This window comes from Pezoporus flaviventris, unplaced genomic scaffold, assembly GCF_033815535.1.
Source record: "Pezoporus flaviventris isolate CSIRO_AGI_PZ_B2104156 unplaced genomic scaffold, CSIRO_AGI_Pfla_v1 ptg000078l, whole genome shotgun sequence".
NCBI lineage: Eukaryota > Metazoa > Chordata > Aves > Psittaciformes > Psittacidae > Pezoporus > Pezoporus flaviventris.
Window position 1 is genome coordinate 4,688,873 of NW_026892626.1, and position 26,782 is coordinate 4,715,654.

Below are 26,782 nucleotides of genomic sequence, written 5' to 3' on the forward strand. Positions count from 1 at the left end.
ATAAAGAGGACTGCATTAAAGCATCCCTCTCATTTTCTGAATTCTATCGCATATGTCATAGCAGGACACAAAGTAACTGAAAGAGATGAATTTCTGGTGTGCTGCATTACTGTTTTTTTCTCCAGACTACTGAGCAGACTGCCATTTTCCCTGTTGTTCCATCAAGAAAACAAACTTGGTGGAGGGTCATGTAGTTGGTTAAGAAAGCAAAGTAATACTTTCTAAGTGAGCTATACTTCTGCTGTGGAGGAAGAAACAATGACTAATAAAGGACCATTTTCCTAACCCTGCTTTCCTATTTTATCATAGGAATTTGATGATAAGTACGAGCCAATAAAAAGACAGGGGAAACTATAGGGAAGTATTTCAGCTTTTCTGAAATTACTTTTCTATACCTTTTCCTCTGACTTTAATTTTCTTTACAAAGGTTTTTACATTTTTGCATGTGTACAGCAACACTTTAGATAATGTTTTTTTGCAGTAGCTATTCTGATTTCTCAGCTCTTACACTTCTTGGTTTCTCATAAATGTTTAGGTATGACACTGTCCACATCTTTTTTTCATAGATCTCCCACTTCAAGTTATTACATTCAGTAATGCACTTTTGGTTATTTTTAGAACTATTACAATTCATAATTTTGTAACACCTGATGTTGTCCTATTTTGTGTGAGCTAAAATTCTCCCTAACCCCTTTCCTTTTTGTGCTTGCTAGGTAATGAAAGACATTTGCCTTTGTACTCTCATATAGATATTCCAAAATGTTTATTTTCCCTCCTACCCAGTATTATTGCAGTAATTTCAAGGAAGTTTACAAACCTGCCAGTTGCTCAGATGACTCATAACACTATAGTTCTGTTCCTCTGCATTCATTACAGATGCCTGATGCATTTGGCTACTTCATGGCAGTTACAAATCTTGTTTCTTGCTGCATTCCAGTTTCTGTAGTTTTCTTTCATCCTTCTAATAATTCTTAGCAGTATATATAAACCTACACAATGTGGCAAAGCTTTTTGCCCCCTGAAGTGGCTGCACTGAAATGACAAATTGATTGATTCCATTTTACATGACTATGGTTTGCAAGAGTCTTTGAGCCTTTCTTGACGTGGGGTGCTGTACTTGGTGCCTGTAAGCCGTTCCACTTCTATAGCTTAAATAGCAGAGAGGTCAGTGCTCAAACCAATGCAGAGCTTCTTAGTTGTCTAGCACAGATGAATTTACTGCCACAAGGACAAAGATGCTGGGGCTTACCAGAAAAAAGAGAGAAAGAAGGAAGGGGTGAGTGGAGCACACATCCAGGCTTGCCAGACCTGCCTTGAGAATCACAAGACAGAGATGGGCTACTGTGTCCCGCAGTCACTGCCGTATGCACAGCCTGGTTCTTCTGTCAGTGCGAAGCAAAACAGCAGATGTATCTTTTCCCAGATAGACACAGAAGGAAGGGAATTCCTCTGTAGCCCCAGCAGCCTGCTGCCCTGTGCAAATGCCTGCATTGTCTGCTTCCAGACCTTTTGCTTACTGCCAGCTTTGCAAACATGGAAAGGGTCAAATTTCAGATTTGCCCAGATTTTGTCGTCTCAGTTTTTGGAAAGTCTTATTAATGAATGTTTAAAGTTATCTGAAAGTTCTTAAAAACTTAGAATGTCAGGAATTCACCTCCTACTGATGGAAGAGTTGGGTCCCCTAACATCCAAGAGCTTCAGTCATGGCTTGTGACTCCCTGCCCACGCTGCAGGGTACATCATGTTCTGAAGCTTGGCTTTGCAAGGAATAGTACTTCTGTGATCAGCACATGATGATTACAGAGAGTAATTATAACATTGAGAGGTTATAAGATTTATGTTGGAAATATATATTCTGAACATGAGTTTGTAGACAGAAAGACTTTTTGAGGCCAATCCACTTTTTTATTTACAATTCATACATTGGGCAGCAACTGATAGCAGAACCTTTCAGCACTCGGCATCTGTCAAGAAAATGCGTCATGTTTTAAATCAATTTGGTAATGAGATTTATTGTGACCTTATAGAAGTAGCATAGAGAAAACCATCAAAAATAAAGCCTTCTTTATCTTCAGAACCTGCTTTCCTTGTAGGTACCCATTGCAGCTGATGAGAGACTCTGGGAAGCTGGGGAGGTGGGTCCACAGTGAGGGAGTGAAACTGATTGTGCCTTGTCTTTCTGTCCCAAGAATTTACTACTCTGCTTAGTAACTAAGGAGGCAAGCTGCACATGAAGAGCATGAGTTCTGGGGTAGCATAAGCTTTTTGCCCTGGAGTCTTTAGCAAAGTTATCTTTTCCCTCTGTATTTCTGACTTAAGTCTGTTTTTGATAGAAGAATAGCTGAGTCTCTTCATATTTTTTTTCTGTTTACCAGCATGTGTTTTATATGCTGACATTGCAAAACTATGAATCCCATAATAAACAGATGACAGATTCTAGAGTGTATTTTAACTTCGGTCAGCTGGTTGCAGCAGTGTCTCTGCCTACATTAAATTCCAGTCCCTTGCCTGAACCAAGGCATCCACTGAGATGGGTAGTATCCTACCTTTCTCACAGATAACTGTAGAGGTCTAAAAGCATGAGATTGTATTGTATTGATTATGGCAATTGTCTGCTGTAGAGCAGAACTGTTACACATATCTTGAGGGTATGACAAACAGTTTTCTTTTACTTTCTTGTGGGCTTACCCATAGGATGTGGATTGCTCTTTCTTTCTACACAAACCAAAGATTGCCTCCCAAGTGCTGAATCAAAGCATGTCATTTAGAAAACTGTCTGGTCTTGTGCTGAAGACTGCAGTTTGGGCAGTACCCAACATCCTCTTGGCTATTTCCGGTTTAGTTGCCTCAGTGCTAGCTAGCCATCCATATCTTATTTCTGTATTGAATAAGCAACACATCACCTACCAGATGTTTAGCAATTGTTTTCTCTGTGTTAAATTACCACTTAAAAGAAGGAGGGAGTCAGACTTTTAGCACTGATGGAGCTCTGCTGAGTTTTAAGCTGAGGGAATAGTTTCAGGGAAGAGTGAAAAAACAAAGGAAATGGTGGCTCAGCTATTTCTTTTAATGGCTGTATGAGCCACCTGTACTTTCTCTAAATTAACTACTTCACTAAATTCCAATTTGATGATTTCAATGGTGACCCTTGGGGTAAGTATCCTAGAAGGGAAGAAATAAAGTACGGTAAATAGTCACTTGACCTTCACTCTTCACTTTTTCATGACAGTACACAAAATCCAACAACCTCACTCTCTCCTGGTATTGCTCTTGGTTTAACATGAGATGGATAGGGGTGTGTTTCAGTGCCACATATTTTTTTATCCCATGTAGATTACTGCAAAAGCTGGGTTCTGTATGACTGATGGTTTCAGAACAAACATGCAATGATGTTAAGAGTGAAAGTATTTTTTTTCCTGTCAGTAGCCAAACTCTGGTCTGACTAGGTCTTGCTCTGTCTTCTAGATAAAAATGAAAAGCTTTATCAATTTAAACCAATTGAAGCTAGTGGTTTCCAAAACTTCAATAGCAACAGAATTCTCAACTGGTACATACTGATATAATTGAAGTTGATGTTGTAGTTGTTTGTGCCACAATTAATTCATTTTTCTAATTCCCTTTCCATGAGGAGAGGTCCCAATTGCTACGAGCAGTACTTTGCCAGCCTCTGTAGTTTTTATCCACTCTTTTATCCAAACTTTAGTGGTGCTCCCCAGTCATGCTTTGTGGCTCCTCAAAGGTACGGCAGTGCCGGGGAGCTGCAGGGCCAGTCAGAGTGGCAGGGGAACAACCTGTGAAGCCGATTGTGTAGCTGTATCCTTCCCATTCATCTGACTCCTATGGGATGGGAAAAGATGTTGAAAAAGCAGTGTGTTACTGGGGGATGTGATAACTTTGTTTTAGTGCATGATTTAGGTGGGGTTTCGGCTGAGATGATACTGCTTTCCTATTGCCTCTGTATTCTGCTAGTCTTGTGCAAGAGGTAGAAATCTTAAAGGTTTTGGATGCAGAAGAGGGCAGCAATGCAAAATAAACTTAAGTTTTATCTTTTTTTCCTTTCAAAGATTGCAAATGCATTTTTGTAGGTAGAATAATATTTTGATCAAGGTCTACAGCTGACAAGTGATTATCCTTGCAAATAGCCTCCTCTTCTTGTACATGCACATTAGTGGCTTCATTTGTGAAATATCCATGCATCTATCTCTTCTAAATCTCACTTTACAGTGCTTCTTAAAAGGACACAACCCACCTCTTTTCCTTTCCTTACTGACTTTGTTTTCCTCTATTCATTGTGTTCTCTACATACCTGAGAGACTGGGATTATCCCATTCTTACATTTATAGACAGATGACCTGAAAGGGTTGAACTTTTCCACATGTTCCTTTATTCCTCGTGTTCTGTAGGTACATAAATGATATGTTTGCAACTGCAAATCATAAAGAAATACTTCCTATAATTTTTTAAGCAAGATTAGATAGCAGATGTGCCCCAATACCTTCCTCTCTATTAGCAAGTGCTTAACCTGCACTTTCATTGTCTATTTTTGGAAAAGAGACATAAAGTAAGTGTCTGTGGCAAACTGGTGAAGTCACATTTTCATTCTCATTCACTATTTTAAATAGCTAATTGGTTATTGTTTCAATTCTAAAGTCTCCATTTTCATATCTGTTGATTTTGGAAATAATTTTGCATCTCAAGGTACTTACCCATTTTGAGAGCGAAGATGCAAAGATAACAGGGCAAGACATTCTGTAGCTTTGTTTCTCAGTATTTTTAACAGCATCCCCTAAAATAGAAATGCAAAACTATGTGTCCTACTTTTCTCTCACTAAAATAGATGCCTTTTGTTAATTTTAGATACAGCAGAGCAGGATATGTAATTAATGATATCAAAGAATCCATATGATATTTAACAGGGTGCTAACATCAAGGACAAAAGCCTGACAACAGCTTTACCTAATGATTTGGTTTGTAAAATGCTTTCTTTTATTTCAGGAAGTTGGATGCTTTCATCTATGATGCAGCAGTGCTGAACTACAAGGCTGGAAGAGATGAAGGCTGCAAACTTGTCACAATAGGGAGTGGATACATCTTTGCCACTACAGGCTATGGAATTGCACTTCAGAAAGGATCACCTTGGAAGAGACAAATTGATCTAGCCCTCCTTCAGTTTGTTGGAGATGGTAGGGACCAATCTTTTGTCCTTTCTTTTCTTTCTCTATGTATGCACAGTAAATCCAGTTTCAGTAGCTCTGAGACTTCTACTCCTCTTACAGTCTTTAGAAAAACTAAACAAATGCAAAACAAATGAGTAAAATTTTTTTTGATGCAGAGACAGGAATTCTCTTTCACTCTAACTCACCTCATCACCAAGGGCATTTGCATCTATTTTCAGGAAGTGTTTACATATGCATCACAAAGTAACACTGGCCTCAGTGTTAGAGCTTCTCCAAATTTACTTGTTTTCTCTCTTAATTTTGCCTTTGAGCAGTTCCTGAGTTTTTACTTGGTTATTTTTCAATGTAGCAAGGTTGGGGGTCAGTCTCTTTTCAGAAGTAAGAAGTGATAGGATGAGAGGAAATGGCCTTAAGTTGCACCAGGGGAAGTTTAGATTGGGTATTAGGGAAAAGTTTCTTCACCGAAAGGGTTGTCGAACATTGGAGCAGGCTGCCCGGGGAAGTGACTGAATTGCCATCCCTGAAGGTATTTAACAGATGTGTGGATGTGGTACTTAGGGACATGGTTTAGTGGTGGGCTTGGCAGTGCTAGGTTAACAGGTGGACTCAGTGATTTCAAGGGGTTTTCCCAGCCAAAATGATTCTGTGACAGTTTTGCTGAGTGTTTAGCTCAGTTCAGCTGGTGTGAGTGATGCCAAATCTAGGATGGATTAATTTAAACTTCTGATGAAAGAATGTTTACGGAATTGAAATAGAGTGACTGGTTTAACTGGATTTCAAACAGCTATTTTTCAGTCTAACACTAAAATAGAAGAATTGTAGGTCCTCTTGGCACTTCTGCCCTGAGCACCTTTGGTGTATTTGTAGACAGGATTAATGACTTGAAGTACATTTTAAATATAGAAATGTTTCTTTGCCACAATGAAACTTCAAGCCTTTAACATGTGCATGCAAATAATATGCTGGTTAAAAGATGTCTGTTTATGACTAACTAAAATCCTTCTTCAGATTGGAATATGGGGTATTTTACATGATCTGTTAGGGTTTTTTTACACAGATGCATGTGTTAACTTTTTGACAGCTCTCTGTCAGTGAAAGGAGGGTTTTACTGAAAAATAAACATGCACTTAGTGTCACCAATGGAATGCCACTGAGACTAAGAACAGCAAATTTTTGTATAATAGAACAGTTTAAATAGCAAAGTGCAGGACCTCAGCATAGCACCCTCCTGTTCCATAAAAACCAATACAGTAATTTTCATACTGGAGACAGTGAGTTTGATAGTCTTCCAGCACATGGATTTTATTCCTATTATAATACTAAATGAGTGGAAGAGATGTAATCATCATTACTGATGTATTTTGTCTGATGTACCTATAGAGATACTAGTGTCATCATTATTGATCTGATGGATTTAGAGAGGCTTATGAAAGAAACATTGCTTCCTCCTGCTAAGGAATGAAGCCATCACCCATAATAGCTAGTTTTCAGGCAATTACATAGTCTTGTAAAGCTAAATCTCTGCTTTATTTTTCTATTTGTGAATATTTTGTGAATAGGATATTTTTCTGTTTGTGTAATACTCGTCAGGTGCTGTTATTCTGACCCAGAGTAGTTGAATTCTTTTCCCAATGCTAAAGAAGAAAATGCTTCTGTAGCCTTAAGGAGGATCTGGGGTGTCTTTCTCAGCTGTGGGCTAACCCCTCTAGATGTTGTCAGAGCATCGCTGAGGTTTTCATTCTTTTCACCTTGCATTTTCTTCATGCTTACTCTTTCATCACTTTTTCTACTTCTCATCCAACAAAAAGAAATTAAATCACAGGGAAGGAAAATAAATTAAATAGAAGGGAAAGTATTTGAACCTATTCAAGAAAAAGTTTGTCAAAATACCAGAGGTACTGCATTTTTATGCATCGCTTTGTCTCTGACTATCAGGGAGAAAACTGAATAGATGGGAGGAAAGAGGAAAAAAATCTTACACTGTGACCTGTGGCTTTGCATAGTATATAAATACTCATATCTTTAACCCATTTTTACTAGCTGAAAATAATACAAATTAATTTATTTTATACAAACATATTTATATTTTATAATAATTGGTCTTCAAAACTGTATTAAAACTTTCATGTGAATAATTTAGAGACTTGTAGCAGACACAGATGGCACCCAGGTGAATGAAACCTTGTCATGAAATGCCTGCTCCTGTGTTCATCTTGCTCAGATATTATTTCAGAAGATAAGCAAAAGTTTTGAATTCACAATAATCCTGGTTTGTTCATGTGTTTATGCCATTTTATTCAGTGTTATTTTTTAGTGCCTTTAGAAGGTACTCTGAGCAGCCCATGAATGCTAAAATGTTCATTTTCTCCTGTAAAGGATTCCTAAATTTGTTCAGAATGTGGTGTGGGCACTATTAAAGAGAACAGCAGTTGGACATATAGGACTTATTGTAGGTACATTTCCTTTAGTCCCAGAGATGTTTGGTACCATGTCTCACTACATTGTGTCACAGGTTTAGATGATAATTTTCAGAGAAAATACACAAGGGAGAGAATACAAATACAAATACAAAATACAAATAGTGATAGAAAAAAAAAATTAAAAAAAAAAAACAAAACCCCCTCAAAAGAATGATATTGAGGTTGAAATTTGTTCTACTGATTTACATTGCACTTGAAGTACATTGCAGGTGAACTGGAACAAAGCACCAGGAAATTAAATGTAAAGAATGATTGCCTGGAACTAGCATGACCTGATTTTGCAATATTCATCTAACTTCAGTAGTTTGATGAGTAATCTTTGTAGCTATGGTGTTACGTAACTTTGTTTTTGCAAATTAGAAGGGATGAACTCAGAGTTCAGACCAACATCACTTTGCTGTATCACTGAAAATCTCTTTGAAGTTATCTAAACTAAAAGCAAGCATCATCTTAACTTGGGGGGAAAGCTTCATCTTAAGATGATACCCCTGGGAAAGCTTTAGTGGAGTCTGAATTAGGTTGTTTAAGTAAATAGGCAAACACAGATGAAGGCAGAAATACTTTTTTCACATGTATAGCTTCTGCTGAATTTATTACTCCTTCAGATTCAGCCTGTAAAATAGCAAAGCACCTAGTAGTTACTGAATTATTATTCAATATATGTAATAGAACATTCATCACAGAATGGGTTAATTTCCATGCATGATTATAAATCTAATGAGTTCAATAACTGTCAAAAGAAAAATGCTGATGAGTTGAACAAACACAATTTCTTGATATGAACGTTAGGTTAATAAGAGAGAACCTTTAGATGATCTTAGATATTTGGCTAAGACCAAGTAATTTGTTTAAAAGCATATCTGATTGCACCTAAAAAGTCCCATGATTTCAGCTCTCTCTTACATTTACACAGTGATGCGATAGCCTTTTGAAATGTGTTTTAAAGCTTTCAATTTCCTCTGCGTATGTCTTTCTCCTGTGATTTTTCTCCTGTGATTTTTCCTTGCTTCTTCTACATCATCTATCAAGCCACTGACACACTGAAATGAAATTTTTTGCACAATGGATAAGAACCTGTTCTCTCTTCTTTGCTGCTGTAAAACATCCAACTGCAGTGTTAATGACTTGGTCATGCAGGAGCATCTATTCATACTTTCCAAAGTTGATGGCTTTGAATCCTCTCTTTACCTTGTTGGCACTGGGAAAAAAAAAAAATAAGGTAAATCCAGAGGAATGTAGGTTTGGTTTCGTGATAACTTTAAACTTAGGCTGGGTAGTTTACGTATATATGCATGAGTAGTGTTTTGACCCTGAGGATAGTTCTGTGTGGACAAATCACCCTGACAAGTAACAATTACACTGCAAAAGCAGCCGGTGTGTCAGTGAAAGGAAGCATGCTACAAGATGCCAAATGTGCTTCTCTAACAAAGAAGAAAAGAGACAGAGGGAAGGAGGATGGGAAGGAGTTGCTGAAATAGCCCCAAAATGTTTCGTCATGTGGTCTGTGGAGGTTCATATACACAGCCCAGTTCGTAGGAAATTGAGATGAACATGCATATGCATTTGTCAGTTAGATTAATTGCTTTGGAACACTGAATCCTTTCAATATAAAGAGTTAGGAGTTGCTTTTTCTTGTATAAAGAATACAAGGGAAGTGAATTACTGGTGAATTTCTGGCTTTGTACATCTTACATTCTGTACATCACATCTCATTATCTGCGACAACTTCCAGCTGACAAATAGCATCTGCAGTTTTGTTTAAAATAGTGGCTCATCAGGGTAATTCTCTAAAGCACAGTGGTGGACATGCTTTGGGTTTTTTTAGCTTGCTGTGGTCACAATATGAAACTTTCATTTCATGTTTTTTAACAGAGAAATAAAGATATTTCTACTGAGAGGCAAACACTGTTTCTCAGTCTTCTGTTGAGAAATAGAAGCACCCAGGAGTTCAAAAGCAACTGAAATGATATGGCTGCTAAGAAGCAGCACCATCATTTTGTTTGGATCTTCCGCCCACAGCCACAGGAATGTGTCAGCACAGAAATGTTGTGCACTGAACATTCACGTGAAACGTGCTTTGATTTCTTTTCTAAACCTCTGTAAAGAGCATCTGGTCAGGCTGACGTTCCCAGAACCTAGCATGTTCCCCTCGCAGCTGCCAACTGTGGTTTTGTGCTAGTTTGCTGTTTGGTAAGTCAGTAAAGGCTCAGGCATGCAGCCTGTGGAATGTAGTAAGTCTATAGCTGCTGGACTACCAACATTTGTGAAGGCACCCACATCCTCCAGACTTCAGTAGCAGGAACTTTTGACCAGCTGTCTGAAGGCCTAGGTATTGCAGATACTCCTCTGGCTTTGGCTGCACAGTGCCATTTTAAACAGAGTGGTACTTACCTAAATATGCCTTGCATAGTTCAAAAGACATTGCTTCTGAAACCTATAGCATCATGTCTTTGGGATTTGGAGGAGAATCTCTGGTTCCCAGTAGGTGAGGAGAATTTCTTTCGCTCTCTCTCTCCCCCCCACCCCTACTTTTTTTTTTCCCCTGTTCATTTGTGAGCAAATGAGATTATTGAATTGCAAGTGACAAAGCTGCTTTGGGATTAGAAGAGTAAGAGAAGGGCTTCAGAGTGTGCGAGGGATGGAGAGAAGGACAGTGAGGAGCCGTTAGCTATGGGGGATGCAGCAGAAATAGAGGGGAAAAGAGATGTACAATAAACAGAAATAGGGATAGACTCAAGGAACAGGAAAATTCTGGGTAAAGAGAGCAAGTTTAGGGAGCAGTGGCAAAGTACCAGCTGTCTGGTACTACTCATCTGAGGTGTTGGTAATGTATTGTGCTACCTGCAGGTTATGAGCTCAGTTCGAATGAGGGCCTAGGAAGAGATCTACTGGAAAAGAGGGGCAGATGGTGTAGTCATATTAAGCCCTTAACCCTTAAAGCTTCAACCTTTAAAACAATTAGTGACACAGAGACGTAAAGAAGAAAACTGGTTTTGGTTTGAGTTTCCATAGAGAGTCTGTTATCCCCTTCTTACTTTCAGTTCTGGTTAATCTTTATTTGCTTTTAGGACGGCTTAGTACACTAAGAATTATTTTCCTGGGTGGATAATTGCTTCCCACTCCCTACTGGTAATAGGTAGCTGTGGAAATGAGATTTGCCCCCTTACATCTGGAAGAGGAAAGCTCTTTGTTGTTTTTTTTTTCATATTTTAGCATAAGCTTTCCAAATCACTGTCTAGATGATAAGGAAGTGTAGCACTGTGACTCACTCGGCTGTTAAAGACCAAGAAGGAAATACATATGTGATTATAAGGACATATTTTCAGTGCGTGCTGCTCAGGCAGAAGACACCCACAATCCCAGTGATTTTCTGTTTATATTTAGTGTCCTCCTCAAGCAGTGGGTGGAACAAATGTGACTGGAGAGTGCGTGTATAAGTGGAGGCTGTTTGTGTAGCTGAACAAGAGTTGGAGGGATTGTAATATTGAAAGTCATGCTTTGCATTTCTGATAATTCATCCTTAGCTAATGTGGACATGCAGAGTGCAGTCATTAGCTCACAAGAAGTTTACTGCTGTCAATCATCTGTGTTCCTCGTGCTATTTTTAGGGGTGAAATAACTCAGAAAATAAGAGAGATTATTTTGGGGGATCCAGTGAATTCCGAAAGTTGCAGTGCTTTATATAATCTCTTCCATGAAACACACTGGATGGATCATAGAACTAGGTCAAATTGAAATTGATGAGCTTATTGAACCAAATGCACATCCACTCTTTTGGCTTCTGATGCCGCTATTTGGTAAAAACCCTCTCATGTTAGGGTCCAAGTGATGGGGTGCTACCTTCCTTGTCCATCACTCAGTGGGAGTCCTCAACAGAGTAAGTGTGAAACAGTGTCTCCAGATTTGAAAACTACCATTTTTCCAGTCTGAGTGAGCGGATGTTTCTGCTAGTGCAGCCGCTGTCTCTGAAGATGATGCCCTACATCTGACCATTGTGAAAGTCTATATTTAACCCTTTTATTCAAGATCTGTAACTAGTATATCTCAATTTTCTTTATTTGCCTGCTGGCTCCTGAGGCTGAAACTCAGGCTGCACAAGAGTCACCACCCCTTATACTGTCAATACCAGCCTGTTTCTTTTTTGCACCTTCTGTTCTCACATGCACTGTGATCTCCAGCTGGGTTGGCCTCCTCCTGCCCTGCACCTGATACAAGGCCAGGGCATGTGCTGAGGTCTGTCATACTAAACCAACAGAGCAAGAAAGTTCTCAGGCTGCAGCTTGGCTTTCTCCACTTGGACAGAGCATCCTTTCCTTGCTTGACATAGACATGCTCTGACAGAACAGGCAGACCACACTTAGCTAGGGGTGGTTGTAGTGTGTGGCAACACAGGGGAGAATTAACATTTCTAGACAACTCCCAGTCATGCAAGGCAGGTGGGGTGACTCTCCACGCATCTGCAGTTGGCTGGTACACTTGATACAGGATGCGACATTGGCACTGACATGTCCAGCACTAGAGGTTTCCACAGCTCAGGGGGTTACAGTGCCTTTGTGAAGTGGATCTCACTGTGTAAACCCCACCTCTCACCAACGCTCAAGAGAGCAGTAGCACATTTTAGAAATGCCACTGCCAGAGAAACCTCCTTTAGATTACTTTTCCTCAGTTTGTTTAGGTTTGCTGTTTCTCTCATGTTCTGTTGGCTCCTTGTGCCAGGTTTTGGTTTGCAGTAAGGCAAAAGGAGCAGGCTGGCCCTGAAGTTTTCAATTGCAGACAGCACATGAAGCATTAAAAATCTTTCTTTTGGATTCATAAGGGGCAGATAAAATATATTTCTTCTCCTTCTATGTGTGAGAATAATTTAAATAGGTTAAAATTAAGGTAAGAACGTGGTAAGAATACCCCTTCAGAGTTCCTAAAGAAGTAGCTGAAGCATCATCAGTGATTATCCCCAGGAACCTGCTTTTAACCTACATAGTTAAGGTAGAGCAGAAAAACACCTGTCTGTTAAAGAAGAAAAATAAGAGCTCAGTGAATTATAGACTTCAGTGATTCTAAAAATATTAAAACAATTAATTAGCTATTTAATTTGATCATTGGAGGATAAGAGAATCAAAATTTAAAAGTCAATTTTCCAGTTATTAATCTTGCAAAATTAATGTAATTACTCATCTGGCAGGATAACTGTTCTTGCAGAGTGTAGATAGATACATGAAACACAGGTAAATAGTAAATTCTTTACAAGGATCATTTCTGTTTCTTTTTCTACTTGGTCAATGTTTTAATTGTAATCTCTGTTTATATTTTTGTAGCTTATTCTTCCCTCACATAACTTTTATTGGTTTCTTGACAGACATTTCTCATATGTAGAGCTAAATCTAAAGTCCTATCTCTGACCATTATTTCTTCAATTTCCCTTCATCAAACACTCTGTCCAGACTTCTGCTGGTGGTTTTTCCCTGGGGCTGGCTGAATGCAGCACACCTTTTGAAACCAGTGTCTAAAACTTCTAACTGCTATTCTGGACTGTCATGAGTCTCTGCTTAATCTAGTTGTATCACACTGAAACCCAGCCCAGGCTTGGCTTACTTCGTAGAATCCCAGACTGGTTTGTGTTGAAGGGACCTTAAAGCTCATCCAGTTCCAACCCCCTGCCATGAGCAGGGAAACCTTCCACTAGACCAGGTTGCTCCAAGCCCTGTCCAGCCTGGCCTTGAACACTGCCAGGGATGGGGCAGCCACAGCTTCTCTGGGTACCCTGTGCCAGCACCTCACCACCCTCACAGGGAAGAACTTCTTCCTAAGATCTAACCTAAGTCTCCTCTCTGTGAGCTTAAAGCCATTCCCCCTATTGTCTTGTCACTGCATGCCCTTGTAAAAAGTCCCTCTATTTCCCAAGAGTGAAGATCAAAGTAAGTAAACCAAGGGCTTTGTTTTGATTTTGGGGTGTTTTTCACTTCAGGATGAAGTGCCACCCACATCTGTACTGGCTGACACTGTGCTTTTTGGTGCTTGTGAGCAGCTGTGGGGAGGAGAAGACTAAAAGCTCTGTGAGAAGGGAGTGAAGGCACTGCCAGGCACACAGCACTTCTGATGCTTGTTACTAACCAGCTATCAATTTATGTTCTTGGTTTTGCCATCAGGAGGATACAGGATTAGATTCTCCATTTCTGTCACTTTTCCTCATTCTATGACTTTATGTGGGTTTGGACATTCTCTTTATTACAAATAACATAACTGTCAGTATTCGTGCATTTTCCTGGATGCATATGTAGATGTAGAGGGGAAAAAAAAGCACTGAGAAAACAAAATAACATCAGTGAAATGACCCCTAAGTTAGGCATGTCAGTATCCCATGGCCGATCCATCACTTGGTGATGCCCCTTTCAGGAAGGTGGTTTCATGAGCAAAGCTCAGAGCCAAGGGAGGATGCCAGACCCTTACAAGATCCTGGCCTGGGAAATGAAGGGAATCTGGGGATACCAGTAACCCCCCTAAAAGAACCCTGGAGAGCTGAGTATCTCCAGGAGACAATGACAGAGACTGCAAAAGGCCAGCATGTTTTTCAGCTCTGAGAAGATGGTGGCCGGGACTGATGACCCCACAGCCTGCAAAAACTGCTAAGGGCTACACTGAGGAAAAGCATGTAAGTCTATCCTTTGATCTGTGTATTTGCAGTGTCTGGATAATGAGGGTTCTATTGTGAAGAAATTGTCCAGGGGACACACTGGACAGTTTATCACTCCTTCCCAGAACGATAAAGTGTGCAATACACTAGAGGTGTTGCACTGAAATGTAGAAAGAAAGGCACTGCTGGGATATTCAGTCTGAATGTCCAACTAGCATGTTTTGGTGCAAATAGCAGTCAAGAGCCAAGAGCACCACAGCCACAGGAAAACACCTAAAGAAATACAAAGAGATCCAAGTACTGTTTGAGCTGCAACCTAAATCTGTTGTGTAAATAGTATGGGATTACGCTGGGAGCACCAGAATTTTGCAGTTTGTTAGAGAAGACCATTCTGGATTTGACTGAATAGTGCAGAGGCTCAGCACTGCTTGAACTACTTGTTTATAGTGATTCTTACACCATGAATGAAGCAATCCAAAAGGACTTGGGTATTCAAGAAAAAAAAAGTCCTGAACTGAAGTTTAGTCTTAGCCTCAAAGTTCAGTGCTTTCACTTCCAACTCCAGGCCAAGTTTGAAAGTGGCTGATTTTTACAAGGAATTAATTGACATGACTGTTAAAAAATTCCTCATAACTGAGGATTTGGTAATAAAAATGTTTTGACTTCTATAAATATATTGGGTAAAATGGAATGGGCAGGAAAAGCAATAAATAGATGGAGCATTTTTGCCAGTTTTTTATAGGGTCAGCTGTGCTGAGGTGTTCTTACAGTTAATTTAGTAAACTGTTTTTTCTGTGTTTCTGTGTGTATACACACACACGTATATAAATACAGAGCATAAACTGTAAATGATTTATACAGACCAGAATTAGCAGCCTAATTTTTCCTTTCCCAGATAATATAATTTCATAGATATAATAATACAATGATTCACAGTGCTTTGTAATCTGTAAAATAATGTATCACTTTTAGGTGTTAATTAACAGTGATTTCTGTCATTGTCAGAAGGGAAGGGATATTGCAACAGCAGGATCTGTGAGACTCTGGGATGCGTTGTTCTTTGCTCTTTGCAGCTTGCCAGGGCACTGTCATTTATCTCGACTCAGAACAAGTTTGGTTGTTTTGTGTAGTGATGTTTTTGGAAAGGTTAGTGGATTATTAATAGTCACTTTAGATATACATGCCAAAGAGAAAAGCAGGCAGAGGAAGCAGTAATAAAAGAGAGGTTTGAATTCCTTCATGAATTTTGTTATGAGTTGTAAAAGGGCACAGCAGTCAAATCAAATTGATGTTTGACAATCATAGGAGATGTGAATTTTCCTGTGGGAAGTAATGAGGGCTGATTGTCAGACCATAAGCTACTAATGCACAAAGCAAAAACATTGCTCTCTTTTGACTCAGGTTCTTTTCTGTAGCCTCTGTGAGTGTTGTTAAACCCACCTATCTATGTAGTGATAGCATGCAATATCTATGCTGGTACAGTTCATAATTTATTATCACTATGTCCTGGATTAAAAGACTTAAAGATTCATTAGGATTGACTTTCTTCTCTGGGGATGCTCTTAGGTATTTTGAAGATTGAGCACTGTAATTTGAGAGAAGATACACTGTCTTTTTCAGATGTAGAGGTTCAATTCATGCTTCAAGCACAAAACTAAACTTAGAATTAACTAGGAACAGAATCATCTCTCTTACAAATTTGTGAAATGCTTTTGCTAAAGTGCCTCAGTACTTATCCTTCCTACTTCAATTTTTCCTTCGCATTCTATGAGAAGCTATTTATCCATCACAGTCTTGTGTTCCACTTTCAACTCACACATCCAAATTATCTGTGGGCTGCAGCTTTCCTAGTGCTCTGGTACTCTATCCTGCAGAAGGGTCCTGCACAGCAGGTCATTGATCTTTTAGTCTAGCTTGAAGGTAGCTGGGGATTGGAACTAGAGTATCTTAAGGTCCTTTCCACCCCCAACCATTCTATGATTATATGAAATGCCAGTACAGCTTCTAGCCTTTTTTTTTTTCTTTCTGATCTTTACTCAAATGATGCATGGATTGAAATACTGGAAATGTATTCTCTAATCACTGGATAAGGATTAGATACCAGTAGCATGGGAATTCTTCCCCTCACCTGAAGCCATGTCCTAAGCTGGGAAACACCAAGGCAGCCAATTCTGTACTTCCTGGTTCTCAGTATTGTCTGCTGTATTTTCTAGAAACAGTGAAGTATGTGTCAGTAAAAATAATAACAGAGTTACTCAGCTAGCTATATCCCTAAGAGGGTAAGAAGGCACGTATGCACATGCCGTGCTTCAGTAAGAACAACACTAAACATCTGAAAATTAATATATCATGCAATATAAGAAACATTCTTGGCAGGGACAGTTACAGTTTCTTGTACACCTCTGACCATGTTGACAGTAGCAACCACTAAATGACACTGTCCTTCATCTGAGGCTAGATCTCACCAGTGAAATATGGATTCTAAGTCTAAGAACACGCAACAGAGGGAGACAGTGGATCTGCTTCCTTAAAGTAAATGAAGCGTTTGAATGGTAGTAAGGATGTGGCATAGCAGGAAACAGAACCCAGGGATGCTCTGTTTCAGGCACGTGATGCTATTGTTTTCTTTTGTGCTACTGCCCAGCAGCAAAAGGCCAGAGGAGACTGTAAGAAGCAGCCTAGGTGATCAAGAGGGGCAGGCAGGAGCAGAGGGCACCACAAGAGAGGAGGCTGGGAGTATGTGATGTGGGAAGGGTTTGCAGTTACAGCACCATCCAGGTCTCTGGGGGAAAACAGAAAATGAAGAGAAAGCCAGGAGAAGAATTGCGTTGGAAAGATACTGCTAGTTACAACAAAAATTAAAAAAAGAAACTTAAATAGGAAAAGGGGCATACTGTATTTCTGCCAGTATCCAGGCATTAAGTGACAGTTACATTTCTATCATATGAAACACCACAGACTTTGTTAATACTGTATCATATACAACTCTTTTTCCTCACTTGCTGCATGCGCTGCATGCATAAAGCTAGGCAGGCTTTCCATTTCCAGTGTAACAGAACTTCAGACACAGTGCTATGGGTGATTTTACATCCAGTGTCGGTGATTGTCATTGCTTTGCCATAAATAAAAGTATTATGGGGAAGCGAACCAGAAAGTTTTGATAAATGACATCTTATCTTTCTGAAGTGCTTGTAGATCAGAAAGTGGTTTCAAACTGCATGCCCAAATCAGTTCACCTGGTACTGAAATGCAGCCAGCTATGACAGGAAATATGACTGATGGTGACTGCAGTGCTGGCCTGGTGCAGAACCCAAGGACAGCCACCCAGGGCCTGGCTGTGCTGCTCAGCCTCAGTTTTTAAGCATGCCATTCAGTCTTTGCTGTTTAGATAGTCTGTCTTTCAACACTCAAAAACATCTTCTTAGGCTGGGAGTCTATAAAGTAAAAATATGGAAGGCATAGGAGGACACAAAGGATATGGAGTAAGGTTGGACTCTGGAGTACACACATGGTCTTACTACTGGCTGGACCTGCAGATGGGAGCAGCTTTGGTAGCACCTATTGGACTGGGATGGGAGGAGCTTCCTGGATCTGAGTGTGCGCCAAATGCAGCTCTCATGGGTGGGGAGGAGGAATTCCCTGGGACACGAACCCTCCAGCTCCACTCTCTGTGAGAAGTGATACTAGTTACAGCAAGCAGAAGAAAGTTTTACCCAAACCACAGGTCCTGCTTTGTAGAGCAGCCAGCTTCCCACATAATTTATGAAATCTGAGGACATCTGAAACTATGGTGCTGTGAGTGGAAATCTGCTATATTAGCAAATCCTTAGTAGATAAGACTAAAGCTCTCCACAAATGAGGCACTAAATGGTGATGTATTTTTAAACTTGCAAAGACTTCTGAATACTGTAAGCAGTAATTTTTGCATTCTAACTGTTTTGACTCCTTGCTTTCCCTAGGGGAAATGGAAGAGTTAGAAACCCTGTGGCTGACCGGTATCTGCCACAACGAGAAGAATGAAGTCATGAGCAGCCAGCTGGACATCGACAACATGGCAGGAGTGTTTTACATGCTTGCAGCAGCCATGGCACTCAGTTTAATAACCTTTGTCTGGGAGCACTTATTTTACTGGAAACTTAGATTCTGCTTCACTGGAGTCTGCTCAGATAGGCCGGGATTGTTGTTCTCAATCAGCAGGGTTAGTATTGCTTTAGTTTTCCTCCTTCAGGCAACAGACAGAATAAAAGTACCTCCCTAAAACATTGTCTTTTATTTTATTCCCATTTGGACATTTGAAATACACATTAGAGCATCAACGTGATGCTCTGGAGTTGTCAACAGGCTTAGGATATACTTGCACTCCATGGGAAGCCTTTTCTCCATTGGTTTATTCTAGGGTATGAATTATCATATGCCAGGATAATCAGTAATCATATGCTGAAAACAAATAAATACAGGGGAAGTTCTAATGAAGAAATGGTAGAGCTGCTCAGATGCAGAAAATGGATTAATTCCCCCCCCCCCAAATTCAACTGCTAAATTGGTGACAGGCATCTGCTCTCATTTTTGTGCATTTTAAGTGATAAAAATATACTGGGATACTTTTATATGCTTTTCTTGATAGCAAATTTGAATAAACCATATGAGGTCAAACACAAGTGTCATTTATGTTTGGTTAGGCACAAAGAAAGCGTCTAGCCAATAATAAATGATAACTTTACCAAACCTGAAGTGCATTTATATATCCAAATAACTGATACCTGTTGTAAAATAAGGGAAATGTGTGCTTGTTCTAATTGCTTTAAAATGTGCTGAAATTATCCTGTTAAGTAAATTGGACTGTATTGGAGCTGCATTAAAAATACTCTGCTCTATTCTCTTGGGCATTGTCTAGAAAAGCATATGCGCTTTAACCTCCACATTTTACATTTGAACTTTATACTTTTGGCCTTTTACATATTAAATTCTCCTAATCAATGTCGCGGTGTGGAGGGGTGGGGGAAGTACTTGTTTCAAGGGCAAATGTCTGAGAGTTGCAAGTACTCAGGGTTGGAAATGTCAATTGAGCTCACAGGAGTGACCCAAGAGGTTGGAATTAAAAGATGGCTTCAGCCTTTTGCTCAAAATGAACTCAAATTCAGAGCTGGGTTGGGTTTTTTTTCAGATGTACTGGGATAGGAAACAGAAAAGCTAAAATACAATAGCTAGAAACCTTTTTATTTCAGTGACAGTGAAGAGTATCTTAACTTCAAAGGAAATAGCCTCACTGCAGGCTTTTCTAGAGGGGTAGCTTAATCACTGGTTTAAAATAGTAGTGTTTCCATTACAATAGTTACATTTTGTGACGAGACCAGGGAACCTTTTGGGGTCCCTTCTAATCCTGTTTTCTGGAATAAGTAAGGGAGGCCAACATTGGCCACTGGTATTGAAATACTGGTAGTTTTTCTCCTTTAAAGTTCCAACAGATATGGCAGGAATTATTCTCTCATACCAGTGTAAGTAAATGCTGAAAGGATAGACATGTACTTTAATCTTTCCAGTCATTAGATAAGCAATGTTTAATTTATTCTTATTGCTAATTAAAAATAGAACGGAAGTATTTAAAATGTACACCTAGTGATTCTATTTGTTTCAAATTACTCATATTACAGGGTATTTACAGCTGCATTCATGGAGTACACATTGAAGAAAAGAAGAAGTCTCCTGACTTTTCTTTGACTAATTCCCAAACCAACATGTTAAAACTACTGCGAACAGCGAAAAATATGACCAATATGAACCCTTCAAGAATTAACTCCCCCAAAAGAACAGCTGATTTTATTCAGAGGGGTTCCTTGATTATGGACATGGTCATGGATAAGGGAAACTTGATATTTTCTGATAACAGATCCTTTCAGACAAAGGACAACTTTTTTGGTGACAACATAAGTGAACTGCAGACACTTCCTGGCAATCGACACAAGGACAATCTTAACAACTATGTTTTCCAAGGTCAGCATCCTCTCACACTGAACGAATCCAATCCAAACACAGTAGAGGTTGCAGTAACAACAGAAGCGAAAGCAAACTCCAGACCTAGGCAGCTTTGGAGGAAATCTGTTGAATCTTTACGCCAAGAATCTGTACGTCAGAGCCAAGGTTCCCAGAGAGAAGACGGGTCAGATGAAAACAGGCAGCTTTCAGTGAAAAGCCAAAGATACCTTCCAGAAGAGATCATCCATTCAGATGTATCAGAGACATCAAGCCGAGCCACTTGCCATATGGAACCTGAAAACAACAACAAGCACCACAAAACCAAGGACAATTTTAAAAAGAGGACAGTAGCATCAAAATACCCAAAAGACTGCAGTGAAGTGGAACTGACATATCTGAAAACCAAACAGAGCTCTCCACGGGATAAAATCTACACGATTGATGCTGACAAGGAGCCAGGATTCCACTTGGACACACCTCAGTATATCGAAAACATTGTCCTTCCAGAAACTATAGAGCTTCCTGATGTTTATCAAGATCACAGTGACAACTACAGGAAAGCCGAACTTGCTAACAGGACTCCCTCGCATAATGAAGACAGTCTTCCAAATAATGACCAGTATAAACTTTATGCAAAGCACTACACTTTAAAAGATAAAAATGCTTCCCTAGTTGACATGAATGATAGATATAGACAGAATTCCACCCACTGCAGGAGCTGTCTTTCCAATTTGCCCACTTATGCAGGACACTATTCGAGCAGATCTCCTTATAAATGTGACGCGTGCTTGCGGATGGGGAACCTCTATGATATTGAAGAAGATCAGATGCTGCAGGATACAACAAACTTATCACTTCCTGAAGAAATATATCAGCATAGTTGGTCACAAAACAATGCCCTGCAATATCATAAAAAAAACAAGTTGAGGATTAGCAGGCAACATTCTTTTGATAATATCGCTGATAAGTCCAGGGAAATTGATTTTGGAAGACGTTCTCGTAGTATAAGCTTGAAAGAAAGAGAGAAATTTCTACAAAGTAGTCCATATGCAAGCATGTTTAGTGTTCCCTCAAGCAAACTGTTGAGCAACAAGGCCTCACTTTTAACTCACGCTCTGGAGGACAGCAAGCGGAGCAAGTCCCTGTATCCTGTTCACTCAGATGATAATCCCTTTCTGCACTCGTATCGTGATGACCAGCACTTATCTCTTAGGCGAAGTCCAGCTGATCTTTATAAACATTCATTACCAACAAGAGGAAGAAATGATAATTATTTAAGGTCATCCATAAAATCTACAGCATCTTACTGTTCCAGGGATGGTCGGATCCATAATGACATGTACATTTCAGAGCATGTTTTGCCTTATGTTGCAAATAGGAATAGCTTGTACTCCACTCCAAGGGTTTTAAATTCCTGTAGCAATAGACATGTGTATAAGAAAAGGCCTAGCCTTGAATCAGATGTTTAAATTTTCCATGAACACTTAATTTATAGGGGAAAAATAGTTGCCACCATCATAGAGGGAGAATTTATCCTTTAACAGTATCCTGACATGGTAAATGATACATAAACCTCTCCCTTTCCCAATGTACTTCTGTACATGAATAAGTAAACTAGTATGCTCTTACCTGTCCTTTTAAAATATGTCTTGTTGAAAAGGATTAAAAAAATAGCCATTTATGTATGCTTTATATATAAATGGCAAGCTTCACTGAAATGGCCCCAATATATGTTGGCAACTATGCTGTTTTGTATCTAATTATTTTGCTATTTTGGTTATTATTCTACTTTATGTTGCTAAGTATCATTCAATGTACTTTTGTCCTTAGCAATGTTTAATGATTTTCTAGTACTGAATGAGCAATATGGTATGCATGTAGTATGACACAGACAAAAAGAATTAGGAATGCATTTGCACAGAGTCAAAAATAAGACTCTAAAAGAGAACAGAAAGGTAGACTTTAAAAAATATATTTGAGCTTCATAATCATTTTCAAAGCCAAATATAAATAATATATATTTAAAAAAAAAACACCAAACTCCAAACCCCAGGACCTTAATAAATGAAGTGCAGGGTTTTAGCACAAGATTAGCATATTTATTCTAGACTGACAGAAAATAAATGGGAAGGTGGCAGGCCCCAACATGTGAACTGCTGTGAACCAAAAGGAAGCCCTACGGATATTGGTTAATGTTAATGTACAAATGCTTTTCTTCTATTGCACATGCACTTACCTTGCAAACTAAGTTCATTGAAAAGTCTGCAGTCATCTTGTCAGAAATTTCACAGCTGCCTAATCCAGAGTATATATTTTTAGATACCACTACATGGCACTTCCTAAGGGGCTGTGGACTTTATTAGTAACCTTGAGGCCTAATGTGTACCTAAGTTTGCATTTGCCCCTTCCTGGTGATTACTCAGGGCTGTATAGTATTTCTTTTATTCCTTCTCTTCCCAAATCAAATCCCAACCCACTGTAGTTCTTTGTTCATAGTGTATTAGTGACATCTAATTAACTGTATGTTAATAGCTGTTAATACAGTATCAAACACCGACAGCCATACAGTCAGCGTGATCAGTGAGGAGCACAATATCATTTATTTGCACACACAATGAAGGATGAACACGTTCTGAGGGACTTCTTCCTTCCAGAATATTGTGCATATTTGCTGAACATCAGACCATGTTTTTTAACCTCTCTGATCTAGTCTGTTATATAGATTGAATATATGCACACGTAAGTAAGGAGAACCATCTTTATTATCACTTACCGGTATGCAGAGATATTCACATAACAGGGGTGCATTGTTATATGACTTCTAGTAAAGATCTGTCAGGTTATTTCACAAAGGAATTGTCATCTACACATCCCTTCTTAACCCTACTGGAAAAAAAACCCACTAGTTTTTAAAGCATAAGGAAATGTGGAAGGGAAGAGAGAAGCCTTTCATGAGTGGAGTGTACAGCTGTACATTTAATTTAAGCTAAAGAAGGAAATCTAATTACTTAAATACTTGAAAGCATTCAACAGGTGGTGCTCTACCATACTCTGCTACTCTGAGATTTGCTTTAGGTTTTTGTGTAGAGGAGGTTTAGATTGTTCAAGCATTATTCCATACATTTCACTGAAGAACAGTGTGCAGGGAAACCATTACCACTGTGTACTGGAAAATGTGAACATTACCCTAACTTTTCTCTAAACTGACACTCTTTCAATAGCATTTTGCCCATCAGTATCTGCATGCAAGAGGTGCAGGATGCAAGCTGTTTCGTTTGGTACAGCACACTGCAGAGCAGAGTGGCAAATGGCAGATAACATAAACGATGTAGAGGGACAAACATTCTTGAATTTCGTTTACAATTCTGTTACTAAATAGCTTTAAGCCAATTTTAACTACCAAACAGTGCAGAATGAGTTCTTAGTATTTACAAATGTATTTGTATGTTCACCATGATGGTGAAGGATATCTTCGACAGAATTAAATGTAATGAGATGTGGGCTTCCGAGTCATTTTCTGGCTTCCAAAAGTCCCAGTATACTTTATTATGTTTGGAAAGCATATCTGTGGGTATCTGTGAACTTTCCAGAGCAAATATGTTTTGAGTATTCTTTATTCAGCATCTGGTTGCAATTATTGGCCCTGATTCATAGGGTATGCTTTCTGGTTCCTCACTGGATGTAGTTTTTTATAAACAGAAGATCCTGATCTGCCCTTAGAGAAATTCACCTTTCTTAGGAGAAATTGTATGAGCTAAGCAGGACTAGGTTGTTTATTAGATGAATGCTACTTATCATGATCCAGAACCTTCTCCCAAAGACACAGATACACTAGTTGTCTTAGATCCTTCCTATAGGAAGGCAAATGCAGTGAAGGCATAAATATTGTTGTAATGAGTTTAATAAAAATATTTCAGGCAAATTTTAATTTCCAATCCAAATCACAGTATATTAAAGTAAAATCTTAAGTATTTTGAACTGTCAGGTGTATTTCAGCAGATATGGCATTTGGTATATCATACCAAAACCTGCCATGCAATCCACAGAGTTTCACCAAGTGAATCATGAAACTCAGTGGTAGGTAGCTCTTGTTTCTCACATCATCTTAAAGCTCTCAAAATATTTGCTGATCATTCCAAGTGTTTTGTATCACCATCACTATCTAACTAGACACACACAATTCAATATATATACAAGTACTGTGTGTAAGTGGTTGGAAAGATAAATTCCCATTAACAACATTTTGTAAGTGAACTGTTCAGATCCAAATGTAAACATCCTAAACCCAGGTGGATTTATCCTTCTGTGAAATGTACAAGCAAATTAGCTATAAACTCATATATTGCAGTGTTTGCTTTTTCTGATTTGAGCAGATTTCTGGTGATGGTAGAGATTTATTATTAGCTGCAAATACGCCATACAACCACCTCCCCTAAACCAAAATAAATTAGAGACAGAGGGAAGACTTGATAAGGTTGCAGGGAAGACTTGATAAGGTTGCACAGCAGTAGTTCACATGGAAATAAAGGATGCTGCCTTAAAGGAGGGGTGGGGAGAGAAGCAAACAACAAAAAGACAAAACCCTCAACAGATACTGAATGTAGAGGGAATAAGGATCTGCATGCATTCGTTGTTTTGATCTTGGTATATAATAAGAGTGAATAAAGGGGGAAGAAAATGCTAAACTGTAGGGTTGTAGGTGAGTAGCTGGTGTGGTTGCAGATGTATAAAAGTAAAGAAGAAGAAGCTGAGAAGTTGAAGGAAAAATCTTCAACAGTAGAGCCACAAGCCACAGCTTGTGAGGCTCAGCCGTAGAGCGCGTGGAATTCTGAGTATTGCCTGAGCTTTGTTGATGTATTTGCACTGACTTTCAATTAAATTGAGATCAAGATTTTCTGTATTTCCCTCTCTCTCACTCTAGCTGCTGCTATTCTTGAAGAGGAGAAAAGAATCTTCCTGCATAAGTGACCATCCTTTCTGTACCTTTCTGGATGGTGCTGGTGACTTGTTACATTTTCCTGATTACAGCTCTAGCAGTTTGTTGGTCATTCCTATCACCAAGATTTCACGTGACTCCAGCTGGAACTGAATCAGGCTGTAAATGATATGGTCCATTCTTGGTAGCATGTCCTGTAGTGTTACACTGCTCCTGGACGACTTTTGTGGAGGCAGGATATTGAATTGCTGAGGAATGGAGTAGGTACATGGAGGTAAAACCAGATACATAGACATACCTGCCTCTTGCTTTTTTTCTCTTTTAAAGACATTGTAGAACTTATTCATGGTTTTGTCTTTCCCTTTTCACAACAGTAAATTTGCCTTTTTCCTTTCAAATGGGTTTTGTGTTCTGCTTGTGTTTCTTAGAGCAGTGTAGCCATCCATTAACTTAATGCATGGAAATAAGATATTTTAATATATAAGATAAAATTAAGGAAAATTAAGAGTTTTTGTATTTCTGGAAAATTTCATTTAATGTTTTTACAGCTTTTGCTCAGGATTCATTATTCTGTTGTTTAAGGAGTTTGGTTAGGAGAAGGAGTGCTGTGGACAAACAGAAACCAAATCACCACCAGCTCACCATGTTCTGGCAGCGTCTCATAAACACCTGTCTCTATCTGTGATCTTTCAGGAACACTTAGGAGGTGAAATAAGGCTCACAAGGGAAATCAGGAATGTTTGTTTTTTCCTGGTGAAAATAAATCTTTTTACATTGTTTTAAAGGAAGAAAAAGCTAGAGCTGTGTGTCTAGCTTTGGGTTTCAGTGCTGGAAGGCTTTCTGTTGCCAGTGGGGAGAGAAAGTTCCCTGTGGGTGGTAGTTTAGAGCAGTGATGGCTCAGGAGCAAGTATGTGTGTGAGGTGTCCTGAAAGGTTTATCCTCTCTCCATTAACTTTGTAGAAAGTATGGGCTTCTAACTTATACATCTCAGTTAGGTGGGCTTAGAAAAGTAATGGTCTATTCATTCTCGGCCTCAAAAATCCACTCATTAGATCTGCAAGTGAGTACGAAGTTAAACCTTGCAGGTGCATACGGGTTTCTGTGCTTCTGCAAGCAGTTACTAAGGTGGCACCTGAAATACAAGTGTCAGGATCTATTCCTTGCAGAATAACTTGCTGCTTTCATATTTCTGCAGTGTAGCATATGCATCTTAGTGATGGGGAAGATTTTGGTAGTATTCCTTCCCTTGCTTGTTTCCTCCATATAGAACAGGAATTGTGGTATGAATCTAAGTGTCTAAGAGTCAGCTTGGATTTAGGAAGAATTCAAGAGGTGAATCTTTTTTGTTGTTTTACTCTGCATTTAAGATGTTTGATACATAAAATCTAGCGAAAACAGATCTTTTACAGCAAAATATTCTCCTAGTTAATACAGAAGAGTACCTGTGGCTTGGCTAGATTGTGTTAAGTGTCAGCCATCACATCATGTGCTTCCAGATGGAGTGTCATACATTCCCTTGCTAAACCTTCCCTCTCCTAGCTCTAGTCCTGTCTTAGCTCAAAAGTCCTGTCAAAGTAGGTATCTTTCC

At 39.1% G+C, this 26,782-nt stretch overlaps 1 protein-coding gene across 4 annotated transcripts in view; it reads left to right on the top strand.

Moving 5' to 3' along the window:
* Positions 1 to 25,592, top strand: part of GRIN2A (glutamate ionotropic receptor NMDA type subunit 2A) — a 180,337-nt gene extending 154,745 nt beyond the window's left edge. For 2 of the 4 annotated variants that reach the window (XM_061473326.1, XM_061473327.1), the window contains 3 exons: positions 4,996 to 5,183; positions 18,245 to 18,483; positions 19,937 to 23,758. In XM_061473326.1, coding sequence (XP_061329310.1) covers positions 4,996 to 5,183; positions 18,245 to 18,483; positions 19,937 to 21,727 — 2,218 coding nt within the window. In that variant the 3' untranslated portion in view covers positions 21,728 to 23,758. Of the gene's footprint in view, positions 1 to 4,995; positions 5,184 to 18,244; positions 18,484 to 19,936; positions 23,759 to 25,179 lie in introns of those variants that run through there. The other 2 variants (XM_061473328.1, XM_061473329.1) reach the window with 2 other exon arrangements.
* The last annotated feature ends 1,190 nt before the right edge of the window (positions 25,593 to 26,782 follow it).